The 15,689-nt window shown below is 33.5% G+C and overlaps 1 protein-coding gene across 1 annotated transcript in view; it reads left to right on the top strand.

The window, feature by feature from the left end:
* Positions 1-10,795: 10,795 nt before the first annotated feature.
* The window catches only part of LOC143588700 (patatin-like protein 2), a 119,278-nt gene continuing 114,384 nt past the window's right edge, over positions 10,796-15,689 (top strand). The window contains exons 1-4 of the mRNA XM_077069634.1: positions 10,796-10,952; positions 11,103-11,314; positions 13,315-13,489; positions 13,875-14,066. Of these exons, the coding sequence (XP_076925749.1) occupies positions 10,821-10,952; positions 11,103-11,314; positions 13,315-13,489; positions 13,875-14,066 (711 nt within the window). The 5' untranslated portion in view covers positions 10,796-10,820. The remainder of the gene's footprint in view (positions 10,953-11,102; positions 11,315-13,314; positions 13,490-13,874; positions 14,067-15,689) is intronic.

Genomic DNA, 15,689 nt, shown 5'->3' with positions numbered 1-15,689 from the left:
AACGGAGAAAGGAACCGCATTCAGGTGAGTTTCTAGCCCCATTTATGTGTTATGTTTTCGGGGCTGTGTGCATACTCAATATGGTTGTTAATACGCTTATCCTAAGAGATAAGTGTATGCCTTATGTGAATAATGTGAAATGTCTGAATGATTGCTTGATGGTACGTGAACGATCTTCGGATATTGCACGTACTGTCAGGTTGTAACGCTATGTATAAGGTAAGTATGATATGTATGCTTATGTGTATGAACGTGATAAAGTTAATAAAAGAAGGAAAGGATGGTTGTATGGTTGTATGGTTACGAAAAGGGTACCGAGCCCTAATAATACTCGAGGTATGATGTATGGTTGTATGGTAACGAAGAGGGAATCGAACCCTACTAATATTCGAGAACTAGGGAACCGAACCCTAATAATACTCGAGGAAGGAGGGTACCGAGCCCTAATAATACTCGAGGAAGGAGGGTACCGAGCCCTAATAATACTCGAGGAAGGAGGGTACCGAGCCCTAATAATACTCGAGGAATGTAGGGCGTAATGCTCTTTATAACGTAAGATATGAAAGCAAGTTAGTACAAAAGAAAGTATGAAAGTATAAAAGTATGAATGAAAGAAGATAAGTTTGTGCGTATTGCATAATGTATGATTAACTAGAACTTACTCAGCGTAGCTGACTTTTAGTATGCACGCAGGTGAGTAGGATGAGGCAGCTCGCTTGAGGGGGCACGTGGCATTGAATAAGAGGCTGGCATCAGAAGGCTCAGGACGTGATATGTTTTAATTACTTTGTTTTTGAAAGACAAGTAGTTTGTTTAAGACAAGTTTAGGATTGTTACGAAATGTTTTATGAAAGTTTTTTTAATGTTCCGCAAATGTTTTAATTAACTCTGATATTTAGAACTGGGTTTATGAGTAAATCCAACACGAAAGTAGGGCTACCGGTAACGGGGCCTTACAAGCTACCGCCCCTATAACCCCGCTGCCAGGGGCGTTGCCCTCGGACCCCCGTTCGTTGTGGGTAATAATTAAACTAGAAACACGATATGGGTAGTGATAGTTAAATTGATACGTGCAATTGTTATACAGTTAGTCGTGCACAACTCAAGAAAGGATTAACTATAAACGGTATACGTAATCGCGTTCAGGTGAGTTTCTAGCCCCACTTCCTTGTTATGTTTTTGGGGCTGTGTGCATACTCAATGTGATAGTTAATACACTTACCTTGAGTGGTAAGTGTATGCCTTGAATGATTTATGTATGATGATTGCTTGACGGTGTGTGAACGATATTCGGATATTGCATGCACCGCCAGGTGGAAGTTAAAGATATGATTGATATGTATGATGTATGAATATATATGATGTATGAATGCTTTATATATGTTATGTCGACATTACGTGAACGATCTTTGGATATTGCACGTATTGTTAAGGAAGGCATGTAAAGACAGGTATGGTACAGTCGCACGAAACAAAGGGACCAGACCCTAATAATATCTGTGAGGATAGGGACTAGACCCTAATAATATCTGTGAGGATAGGGACTAGACCCTAATAATATCTGTGAAGGTAGGGACCAGACCCTAATAATATCTGTGATGTTGGGGACCAGACCCTTATAATATCTGTGAGGTTATAGGGCGGAAGGCTCTTTATGTAGTATGTATAGTTATGTATGTAAAGTAGAGTATGAATAATGTACACCCCTTCGAGCATGTGTGTAAGTATGTAGATTGATGGTATGTTTATGATTAACTAGAACTCACTCAGCGTATCTGACTTTTAGTGTGCACGCATGTGAGTAGAATGAGGCAGCTCGCTTGAGGGGAAGCACATGACATGGAGTTGAAGACATTGGCATCTCAATGAAATGTTATGTTATCTAAAAGACAATGTTTTATGTTTAAACGATTTGAATATTAGTTAAGACAAGAAATGATGGTTATGTAATATATTGGTTGAAAGTTTTATATTTCGCGTAAAGTTTTATTTAACTCTGATATTTAGAACTGTCTTTATGAGTAAATCCAACGTCCAAAAGTAGGGCACCGGTAACGGGGCCTTACATATTATCTGCAGTTTTGCACATAAATAAAGAAATAATATTATTTCGCATATTAAACATGTAGAATTGTTCTTGCAACTTGAGTTGCGTGCTATTTCTTTGAAGTAGCAATCTTATGAGAGTGTCTTGGTAATACACTCAAGGTCAGTTGTGTTTACTCTATATGTAATATATTTTTATGATGTGCCCTTGGGTATATGTATGCCATTGTATGTTGGTAATATGTAGTTTAAAACCTTTTTTTTACATTAATCTTTTAATAATTGTAGTGTCAAACGTTTGTTTTATCTTTGGCGAAATTCGTTAAAAATGAGCAAAGAATACATTTTTGTGAGACAAGACTTGTTTTATGAGACGGGAATGAAGTCTCTATAATTAGGTAAAAAGAAAACGTATGCAACTTTGTTTTACCTTTGATAATTATTTTTGTTACAACAATAGTATGATCACTACCATAATCTGTTTATTATAAAACTAAAAAAAAAAACACTTGTAGGTAATACCAACTTTCTATTGCAAAATAATCCCAAATGTTGAAGCATTTGACATGATTAAAAGTATTATTTCAAGAACATTGCTGATGTTTTTTTGGGTAGCGGGTAGCAACTTAACAATATTTTATCATCAGGTATCAAGCATGTTGAAAACAAGGTCAATTCTGGAAAAATAGCTTCACGCATCAATACAACAAGTTCAGAAAGTTAAAGTTTAAGGTGTTGGTTTCTTACTCAACTGATGCGAGTCATAAATCATAAACGGTCCAGTGTTAACAAGAAGCGTATTGTTGAGATTCGGTCATAATGGAGGTTACATATTTTGTTTACATTTAGACAAAAATATGTAAGGCCCCGAACCCGGTAGCCCTACCTTAGCGTCGGATTTACTCATACACGCAGTTCTTACAATTAGAGTTAATTAAAACTTTTGCGGAATATAAAACTTCGATCATTCATTACAAAGCATTACAAACTTGTCTTTAAAACATAACATAAAACATTGTATTAAAAAATTATTTCCTTTATCATTAGATGCCAGCCGTTCAACCCATGCCATGTGCCATCCTCATGCTAATTCTTTAATCTGCTCACCTGCGTGCATACTAAAAGTCAGCTACGCTGAGTGAGTTCTAGTTAATCAAGCAACTTACCATACAACCATTACAAGCATTACATACGTATCCGAAGACACATAGTCCACTATCTAACCCGCTCGCCTTACCACTATACCTCTTATTTACCCCTACAGCTTAGCCACATTAATAACTAATAATGTTATGCCACTTTGCCACTTTAATAACGAAGTCACGCATAGGCTTAGCCTACCACGTACTATCGTCATGCCACTAACACCCTTACTAGACTCTTGCTACTTCTATCACGCCCTACCTCTACTTGTCTACAACACACTATATATCATTACATCATTTACATAATAATCAAGTTACACCACAACATTTACACACTAATAACCACGTGGGGATCATTCCCGAATGACGGTACGCGCAATATCCGAAGACCGTTCGCACACTGACTAACGATACCTTCCCTGTCTACACGTGCAATATTTGAAGATCGTTCATGCACCAACAGACATCCATTCATAACATATATATATATATATGTATATATATATATATATATATCACATCAAACATTATAGCATACACTTACCACTTAAGGTAAGTGTATTCACACTTCACATCGAGTATGCACACAGCCTCGAAAACATAACAAGGAAGTGGGGCTAGAAACTCACCTGAATGCGTTTACGTTCACCGTTTATGGTAATCCCTTTCTTGAGCTGTGCACGACTAACTTTATGTGTTCTTTGGCCTTGGTTAGCTTGTTTATGGACTCTAAATCTAGTATATGGCTCGTATAGCAAAGATCTACCAAAACCGATGTTCGCTCGATCTCGTTTTCCCCTCTTTCTCTCTCGGCCGTAAGGTGGCTTATGTGTGTTTGGAGTGTGTAGGCAAATATGGAAAGATGGAATGAGGATTAGGGTTTTAGGATGGTTTAAGTGGATATTTATATCCCTTAAAGCCCATAGACCTAAGGCCCATCCCACCATCTTAATCCATTTAATTACCCAAGTCCATAATTCTTTCTATTTTTAATATTAATTAAATATTAACACCCGTTTTTAAATCATAGACTTCTTTCATTTATTATTATAAAATCCGGGATGTTGCAAGTCTTCCCTACTTAAAGAGGTTTCGTCCCCGAAACCTAGCTTATTCCTTATAAAGGAACACTTCCTATATTCACGCACTTTATTGGATTGTGTTTGCTTTCTGGATTATCCTTCTTACTCCCGACTTGCAGTCATCGAGCGGTGATCATGTGTTTTAGCTATTAAGGTAACTTGTCCATGAGGCCCTCGATGTATCAAGTCTCGTCTCGTCCTTCCAAGGAACCTTGTTTTATATAATAACGCTAACTCCCAAGGCGACGCTTTACCATCACACATCTATTTATCATAACCAACATGCATTCAAGATAATTCATAAGTCATTCGTACAAAATCACAAGAAAACACAACTCATTCATAAAATCAAATATAAGAAGGAAATCATTCAAGCTTGCCAGACAAACATAGGTTCATACTGTAACATAAAACACTAGCATAAAACAACTGTGACAAGCCACTTATTCTTTTGCAACCTTCTCAGTGACTGATAAATCTTCTTCTCACGCGTCTCCCCTTCTTCCCTCCACCACTACAGCTTCTGTGCAATATCTAGCTATGTAACCTGACTTACCACACTTGTAACATTTCTGGTCCTCGGTTATATATATATCACATCAAACATTATAGCATACACTTACCACTTAAGGTAAGTGTATTCACAATTCACATCGAGTATGCACACAGCCCCGAAAACATAACAAGGAAGTGGGGCTAGAAACTCACCTGAATGCGGTTACATTCACCGTTTATGGTAATCCCTTTCTTGAGCTGTGCACGACTAACTTTATGTGTTCTTTGGTCTTGGTTAGCTTGTTATGGACTCTAAATCTTGTATATGGCTCGTATAACAAAGATATACCAAAACCGATGTTCGCTTGATCTCGTTTTCCCCTCTTTCTCTCTCGGACGTAAGGTGGCTTGTGTGTGTTTGGAGTGTGTAGGCAAATATGGAAAGATGGAATGAGGATTAGGGTTTTAGGATGGTTTAAGTGGATATTTATATCCCTTAAAGCCCATGGACCTAAGGCCCATCCCACCATCTTAATCCATTTAATTACCCAAGTCCATAATTCTTTCTATTTTTAATATTAATTAAATATTAACACCCGTTTTTAAATCATAGACTTCTTTTATTTATTATTATAAAATCCGGGATGTTACAAAATATTTAGCTCCATCTTTCAGAAAATGTGAAACACTAGGCCATTGGCATAATGGAATCCTGTGTATTCCAAGGTACCTTATCATTACTTTGTTCATGTTTGTTCATAAAAAATAAGGGCATGTCCGTGTGCATTCATGTTCGTTCATTTAAAATCTAAATGAACAGTTTTTCAATTGAAATGAACAAGTACAATAAATCACAATTTATCCAGGAAACACATCTAAATTAGTGGCTTAAATTTACCTCATTCATATTAATGAGCCCTTTTTATTTTCATATTTATGTGTGTGTGTATATATATATATATATATAACTACTTAGATGTTAATAAAACATAAATGAACGAAAATACATCAACGTAAATAAACGAACAAAAATGAACGAACATAGATGAACAAACAAAATGCATGTTCCTGTTTGTTCGTTTTTTAAATAAACGAACATGAACTTCCAGCCGAACAGTTCGTTAATGTTTGGTTTCTTTATAGGCTTAAATTAGCATGTAGGCTAATTGGAAATACATCTAGAAGTTATAATAAATAGCGTATATTTTTAGAGTGGTAACTATAGATATATTTACATAGACATTTTTAGAAAACTTTCTACATTTACAAGTTTTAATTAACAAGACTAGAAAAAAGAATAAAGTATAATCCTAACAGGGTCATATGGGTCACACGGGTTAAAAGTCGTCTAAAGTTTATTGCATTGTGTTTTTGTAATCATGCTATCTGCGCAAGCCGACCTAACCTTGACAGAATTTTCTTGAATACCTTGACAGAAGATAAATGCTATTTTAGCTTCATTGTATCCTCAAAATATAATTCTTTTGATAAAGAAGATACAACATGTATACACAATTTCTTTGTGATGATGTTTTGCAATGGACTGTTTATAAATGAGTCATAATATCGACTTCATATTTGCCAGGAGGATCCATCAAGGTCAAAGCTTTGCATTATCATTTACTTCATTGAAGTATCATGTGAACTCTAGAAGTTAAGTGACAAGATTCATATTAATAGTTTATCTTCTTTTTAAAATTGTTTGGCTTGACTTCAAAAGTCAAATTCACCCAATAAAACATATATAAAATATTTTAATATTTTTATGAAACCGGTGGTGGTAGCGGTCATGGTGGTGGTGACTGCCATGATGGTGGCGGTGGCGGCGGTGCAATGACACATAAGCATGCCACATATATGAAAAATAAGAATGTCACATCATGAAAACTAACGAGGTTAGGATTTTGTTAGTTAGGGTTCATTGGTAGAAAAAAATGATAACAGGCGGGACTGTCATTAGTCATTTCGTTAGTTATGATCGGCAGAAGCAAAAAGGTGATAGTTGAGATTATATAAAACCAATATATTATTTTAAAAGTGGTTGTAAATTGTTATTGACACAATGTTTGATTGAATAAACTAAGAACAAACACAAATCCCTTCAACAACCTACAAAACTTTCAATTAACAACAAAATTCATCCTAATTAAGGGTAATATTAACTTAGGGTTTTTAATTGTTAGATGAAATGAAGGATTTTATAAAGAATGCGAGAAAAGAGTTTCTCAAGACGGTTTATTATCATTATAGCGCCACTTTCAAATGACGGATTTCCATTATTACCCATTTTAAAATATAAAAAAGAAATAAATCTACAAAGCTTCATAATACAAAAATTTATGTATAAAATATTTAAAACGTATGCATTATTAATAAAAAATAAATTTTTAAAAATTTAGCTTTTACAGATGATCATAAAATTTTCTTTAATATAATTCATAAACTATTATAACTTCTATTATATTTGATAAAAATAAAATCTAATTAACAAATTAAATGTTCTTTTAATACACAACATTAACTAAACTACAAAATCTATAAATACAAAAAATACATACAAAATAATAAGAAAATCACAAACTAAACATCATACTAGAAAAAATATAATAAATTAATAATTCACCCAAAAATGAAATGATAACACATGACGTACCCATTTCAGATAGACGTGGAACTAGAACTGGCATATAGAAATTCAATACATCAATTTATTAATAGCCCAATTCACTATCAAGCACAAAATACATATTTTAAACAGCAAAAAACAAAATGTTGGGCTACATTAATTGACAGACACATGAGAGTCCATTTTTAGTGATTCATTAAACAACAAATACGTTCTACACCACCAACGAACCGTAACAACTCAATACAAACGAAAATAACACTAACGATATAAATTTTTTGTATGCATTTATGTATATTAAAACGAAAATTCGCATTTTAAATAACAAAATGTTGGGTCATGTTAACTAGTAGACCAATGAGACCCATTTTGGATATAAACAAAAAACAAAACAAACTATACTTTAACTACAACCAAATAAAAATAACATATTTTATAAGTTCATGTAACCTTTAACTTTAATACCTAAACACATCTTACATGAAAAATATACATAAATAATAATTATAAAAAACAATTATTAAAAAAATCTAAAAGTAACCCGCGGGCTAAAAGCTAGTATGTATATATATATATATATATATATATATATATATATATATAAGAGTGGAAGGAGCACTCATGGATATCACTCGTGCATTGGTCAATCATGTACCTCCACCTCATTTCTATCCTTAATTACGCACAAATCACAAACTTACAATCATCACATACCCACAAGTACCCTAGGACTTTATTAATTCATTTTAATTCTTTAATGGTCAATAATGCATCAATTTTGCAAACCTTTGTCATGGAATGAAACCATACATGCACCTTATCCACATGGGATGAGGTGGTGTTGCCATGTGGTTAAGAAGTCATACACCCTACTCATATGGATGCCCCGTCTGTAACATCCCGTTTTCTCGTTTTGGTTAATAAAAAAAATATGAGTTATTATGAGTCGAGCTTGTGTTGGGTTAATTAATATGGGTAGTGGATTTGGGTTAATAAGGAATGGAGAAAGACCATGGGCTTAAGCCCATGACCCATAATATATAAGCCATTTCCTTTCCTTAATTCATTCATTCACTCATTCCATACACCACCCAAAACACACACTTAAGCTCTATCTCTTATTCTTTCTTTCTCTAGCCAAAACCAAGAAGAAGAATCGATTCCCGATCCGAGGTAATTATAATATGATATTGTATAGACCCAAACCCACTAGATCTAGTCGCGAAACGACGAGCCGACACCCTAAACCATTAAAGTCACGAGATCCGGATAGAATCGGGTATAAACCGATCAAAAGATGAGCTTAGGGATCACCCTAACTCAGATTTGAATCGAACAGGACGAAAAACGGTGAAAACGGTGGTTAAACAAGCGAGATCTCGCTTTTCCGGCGAGATACCGGTATTCCGACGATGACGGCACTGGAAAGACGGCGCCAGAAAGGCGGCGCCGGAGATGTGGGTACGATGTTAACGAATGTCAGAGAATGTTTTGACATTCTCTGACCTAACCCTAGTTCGTTAGCGGAGACATAACGAATTATCAAGCAATTCGTTATGCCCATTCGTTAAGAAGAGATAACGAATTAGAAGCAGTTCGTTAAGCCAACGGGGAAATGACGAATGAACCCCCGGTTAATTATAAAAGCAAGTTCTTTATAGAAGCCAGTTCGTTATATAAGCCAGTTCGTTATAGAAGCCAGTTCGCTAAAAAGGTCAGTTCGTTATAAACGTCCATTCGTTAAAGGACTGGATGACGAACTGGATAACGAATTAAAGTTTAAAAGAATGACAGATTGGTCCCTGGACTTATTATAAAATGGATTAATTACAAAGAAGCCCTCGAACTTTTTAAGTTAGCAAATAAAATAATAACTTAGAATTCTAACGGAAAATTTGTTAAGACAATTAATGGAAATACAATTTTTCCAGCTGACCTGGCAGCTCGACCTCAGCCAGGGGCTTTGCCCCTTGGACCTTGCTAGGGGCTGCCGCCCCTAGTTACCCGCTGCTAGGGGCGCTGCCCCCCGGACCCCCATTCATTGAGGGTTATAATTAAACTAGAAACGTGATATGAGCAGTGATAGCAAATTGATACGTGTAATTTTTATATAGTTAGTCGCGCACAGCTAAAGAAAAGAATAACCATTAACGGTGAACGTAACAAAACTCAGGTGAGTTTCTAGCCCCACTTCCTTGTTATGTTTTCGGGGCTGTGTGCATACTTGATGTGAAGTGTGAATACACTTACCTTAAGTGGTAAGTGTATGCTATAATGTTTGATGTGATATAGATGTTATGAATAGATGTATGTCGATGTGTGAATGATCTTCGGATATTACACGTATCGATAGGGAAAGTAATGTTTGTCGGTGCGTGAACGATCTTCGGATATTGCATGTATCGTCAAAGAGAATGATTGCCAGGTAATAAACAGTGTGTATGAATGTTATGTTGTGATTTGTTTGTTATGCAACTTATGTAACGATAAGAAGTGTGATGTAGACAAGTCGCAAAAGAGTGTGGTAGAAGTGATAACAAGTTGGTAAGGGTTTAAGTGGCATGGCGATAGTATGTGGTAGGGTAAGCCTATACGGGCCTTCGTTATTAAGTGGCACAACAATAGTACGTGGGGGGGAGCCTATACGTGCCTTCGTTAAATAAGTGGCAATACGTAAGTACGTGGGAGGGCAAGCCTCATTGTGCTTCCGTAATTAAGTGGCTTAGATTTAGGGGCAGTAAAGAGGATAGCGGTGAGGTGAGCAGATTAGATGAACGACTATGTGTCTTCGGACTCATATGTATATATATAAATGCATGTAATGGTAGTATGATAAGTTTCCTCATTAACTAGAACTCATTCAGCATAGCTGACTTTTAGTATGCACGCAGGTAAATACGCTTGAGAAGCTAGCATGAGAACGGCACATGACAAGGATTGAACGACTGGCATCTGAAGATGAAGAAGTAATGTTTTAAATGTGATGTATTATGATACGTTTTAAATACAAGTTTGTATGTTTTGTAAGGAATGATTATAGTTAACATCTCCGCGAAAAGTTTTAATTAACTCTGATTTATAGAACTGGTTTCATGAGTAAATCCGACATGAAATTTAAGACACCGGGATCGGGGCCTTACACCGTCCTTACTAACAAAAGATTGTTTATGTGACGTAATTTAAAAGGCCTTTAAGATACTTTCAACGTCGATCAACCAATATTATATTCTTCACAATAATATAAACTTTGTATTGAATCAAAACCCAAAAAAATGAAAAACAGATATTTCTGCTGTTAAAAAAAAAAAGGTTTAAAACTAATGTAATATATTAAAAGAATTAAATTATAAGTAAACAGGACATGAGCCTACAAATAGCGACGCAATTCACCCAAGTGGACTCACCAGTTATAAATCAGATAAACATATGGAGAGAACAAAGACGACAGAACGGCCACCAGTTAACGGCAAACTGATCACAGTTCTTAGCATTGACGGTGGCGGAATTAGAGGCCTCATCCCAGCTGGTATTCTCGACTTTCTCGAAACTAAACTAAAGGTATAGTAATCTTCTCTTGGTCTGTGGGTTTTTTTTATCAACGGCTTAGTTTTGGTTTACAATGGTCAAAAGCTGCTCCTAACTGTTTTGTTTGACTTAAAAACCGTTAAAATCGGATTTGTGACTTCCCTGATTTGAACTTCTGTGCAGGAATTAGAAGAGGATAATGATGTAAGAATAGCAGACTATTTTGATGTAATTGCGGGTACAAGCACCGGTGGTCTCATCACTGCCATGTTAACGGCTCCAGATAAAAAAAGCCGCGATTTGGCTCCAGATGAAAAAGGCCGCCCTTTGTTTGCTGCAAATGAAATCATAAAGTTCTACCGTCAAAGGAGCCACATGATTTTCCATCAAGATTGGTAATACGTGAACTCAATTAACTTAAATAGACAAAGTATAGTAATATTAATTTGTAATTCAAATCTATAGTGTAAATACAGTTGAATTAGGATGAATAGAAATTTCTGTTACTTTTTTTTAGCGATAAAAAAAACCTGTCGGGCCATCCGTGTGCACCAATTTCAGGGGAAGCACACTACCAGAAGCTAGGCCAACCGTGGTAGTACCACTGACTCACGCATGACATTTTGTCACGAATGAGACTCGAAGTCATAACCCCCTTAAGAAAAGTCATGAGACTATCATTAGACCAATCGAGACCAATCGACCTTTTGATGAAATTTCAACGGTTATAAATTGAAATTTTAATTTCAACCCCATCTGGAGCCTAAAAAGTTAATATAGTAATCCACTTAAAGTTTGAGAAATTTTTTTAAGACTCTTTGAAGCCTAAAATGAAATTTAAATTAGAATAATTTATCGTCATCTCCAGCATCTTATCAATAAATATCATGCAACTTATCTACCTATTTATTAAAGTAAAACAGTTATTTCACATATCATTCAAATAGAGTAGCCGACTAGGATGTCAACTAATACTATTACCATTTATATAATTACTAACAAAGTTACAAATGTAACTTTAAGAGCATTACCAGTCCATCCTTTTATCTCAATTTTTATAATTGCACTATAAAATACTATATTTCTCTCTTATGTTTAATTAAATAATATTTTTTATACATTTATCATTACAGTTTTCTCTCCCATCTACTCACAACCAACTCAACAAATTTTTTAAGTAAATAAGGACAAACAAAGTTTCTTCAAATTTACAAAATATTACTACATTTTTTCTCTTCAACCTATAATTTACACTCATAACCACTCAAAACCTCCATATAATTTACAAACTCTCATCATATAAATTTAGGGGTTGGGTTAGAAATGCTCTAAATGTTGTATAATTTGTATTAAATGAGGTTTTAGATATTTATGAATTATAAAAAATTATTTATATCCAATAATTTCATAAGGTATTTTATTACGTATATTATTAAATTAACTTTTTTGTTATATTTTTCTAACCACATGTGTATTACACAGGCTATATCCTAGTAAAATCAATATATTCGAAAAACATGGATATGTTGGGGATGGGAATATGATGTGTCATGTTTGAAGGTTTAAAAAGAAGACTGCGATGATACTAGGAAATGATAAGTTTTAGTTAAATTATAAGGATGAAAATAGATAATGTTTAAAAAGGCGATTTTTGAATCTTATTTGGTTGAGGTTAGAAATGGTGGTACCAGAAGGTTCAACCGAGTTGTTGACTAGTTAATCTTATACTCCTTCCGTCCCTTTCAAAATTTATTAACTAATTTCCAAGTTTACCCTTACACAAATCAATCATTCAAACTTTCTTAAATTTTGTCTTTTTATATATGTTAAGGGTATTATAGTCATTTGTTAAGTAAAAAGTACAATCATTTAAACTTTCTTAAATTTTGTGTTTTTCAAACTATGACACTTGTAGAGGGACGGAGAAAGTAATTTCATAAGAATACATCTTTGACTCAAAACATAATCCAAAAGTACATGATTGCATGGTAGAAAAAGCCGTTAGATTAAAACTAATTGATTTGATTGTATAGGAAATGACGCTAGATTAAAATTTTTAATTGGAGGTAAATATGTGCCATTAAAAGTCTCTTGTTTTAAAGTTTAAATTGTAAAACTTACATTGGGTTTAAACCGGTATTGTGGTATAAACCGACATTACCGGTGGTTACCGTTCGCCCAATTTACCATGCTAAAATGTACCTGCGACTTACTTTCCTGACATTTGGTTTAACCAGTATTAATGTATTATCGGCTCATATAAACCAGTTTTTGAATTACCGGTCGAAAAACTAGATGGAGATGAAAAACACAAATGTGCTTTAGACTATAATTTCTGATTCAATGAGTAAGATGAGAATTATTGATATAGTATTTATGTCATGTACAAATTCAGGATGGTAACAAAGATAGTCAAGAGCATATTTGGGCCATTGTATGATGGGAAGTACCTTCGAAATTGCATACAGGAACATCTAGAAGATTTAAAATTAAAAGACACATTAACTAATGTGGTGATTCCTACCTTTGACATCAAAAGACTCCAACCAACAATCTTTTCTAGCTTTGAGGTTTTCTCTTTCCATGATGCTATACTTACACCACCACGAAATTTGCACGCTAACAATTGTCCAATCATGCAAGTCGTATAAAACAAATTGTTAACTCTACGACACACATGAATTTTAACACAACACATTTTGTCTTAGCAATCAATGTCATAAAGTTATATGAACTCATATGCCTTATACTGGCTTGTTTGATATCATCCCCATTTCATATCAGCCATATATGGACCATATGATTTGGCAAAAAACTCATATGGCCCATATGTTTTGTAAGTGACGTGCGAATAGTAAATCAATGGTGTGCGTGCAGGTGTACCTTTTATGCTTTTATGTTTTCTGATTACATGAAATTGAAGCAATTTAGACAACGATCTTCCTATTTTGACAGCTTAAGGAAAAACCATACATGAATGCCAATCTGTCAGATATCTGCATTGCAACATCAGCAGCACCAACTTATCTTCCACCACATTACTTTGAAACCACTCACAAGAAAACCACTCAAGAGGAAGAGGAAGTGGTTATGGAAAAGACACATGAATTTCACCTCGTTGATGGTGGTGTGGCAGCAAACAATCCGGTAATAACACATATAGAGGTTAAATTTAGTAAATAGTAGTCGGTTGTGGTTCACAAATATATTTAATTCCACCACTTAATTGAGGACACTTTTAAACAATGCTACAAGAAATTACACCATTTGACAACACTGCTAGCAAACATACTTTAACCAACCAAAAATACCAATGAAAGATTCATTCATTGGAGACAAAAAAATCCATATGTTGAAGATCACCTAAGGTAAAATAAATATGAAGTGATAAAGAAATAATTATATTTAATTGGCGTTGGTGATATCATTGTTATATATATAAGGTTTGGATCTAATACAAATAAAATTAACGTGATAATTGTGATAATCATGTAGAATAATTATGTAATTACATTAAAAAAATAACTATATAAATACTCTATGATTTATTTACATAATTATTATACTTGATTCTCACAGTTAACACGTTAATTTTTTTCTTAATCGTCTTTCTCTCCTAATTAAACTAATCTAGGGTTTTATTTTTAATTGTCTTCCTGGATGATAATGAATTATGAATTAAGGGTTTACTAAATTTGTTAAATTAGAGGAGAGGAAAGAGAATTAAGAAAAAAAATCATAATTTTAGGAACTCTAAATCAAAACTACGTAGTTTTTATGGTTTCACGTATTAAAGAGGAAACTCAAAAAAGTGGGGAACTAGAGAACTCTTCATTTTACATGTAAAAAATACTATTTTTTTTTTCATTTTTCATATAAAAACACATTTTTACATAATCTTTTTAGAGTTTTACATGTAAACTCATGTACAAGTGGTTTACAACATATATATGTTAAAAAAGGTAAACTTTTCCTTATAAAATTAATTTTTTTATTAAAATGTTATTTACATGTATTTATAAGCAAAAAGTTTATGTTAAAACTATTTTTTTACATGTGAAATCGAGTTTCATATTATTTTATATATATATGAGATGTTCAACAGAGATCTTTTTCTTAGAGAAAGAGCTAGAAACTAATAAAGAACTATTTTTAATTTACTTAAAAAAATTTCATCCTTTTTATATGTTATTCTTCATCAGAAAAAAAAAAAAACTTTTTGTAGTGCACATATGTAATGCATTGACTTTTTTGTTTTATTGTATATTTGCATTGGTGTGTATTTTATATGTGCAATAGGTGTTGTATAACATATATGCAATTGTTTGTATTGTATATTTGAAATATTGTTATATTATATGCAAAACAAAATAAATAAATAAAAAATAGACAGATATAGTGCATTAGTATTGTATTATAGATATGCAATAGTGTGTTTTGCATACATGGAATAGTGTTGTATTTGCATATATTTCGATATATATACAGGCAATACTGCGTATTGTATAATGCATTGGTTGTATTATATGCAATAAACCACTATTGTGTGTGTATGTGTGTGTGTATATATATATAACACTATTGCACATATGAATTAATTGACAACTTTTTTATTTTTTATAAGAACAGTATCAACTTATTAGAAGGATAAAATAAAAAATAATTAACAAATATTTTTTTTAAAAAAAAGCAAAAACTAATTCTTTATTAGTATATTATTATTTAATCTCCAGTTACATAATATACACATATGTACATTATCATGTATGT

Source organism: Bidens hawaiensis, unplaced genomic scaffold, assembly GCF_021521415.1.
Source record: "Bidens hawaiensis isolate Kalapana, Puna unplaced genomic scaffold, B.hawaiensis_p1.1 tig00036715_1, whole genome shotgun sequence".
NCBI lineage: Eukaryota > Viridiplantae > Streptophyta > Magnoliopsida > Asterales > Asteraceae > Bidens > Bidens hawaiensis.
Note: the sequence above shows the minus strand (reverse complement) of the source record. Positions and strands in the feature narration are given on the sequence as shown.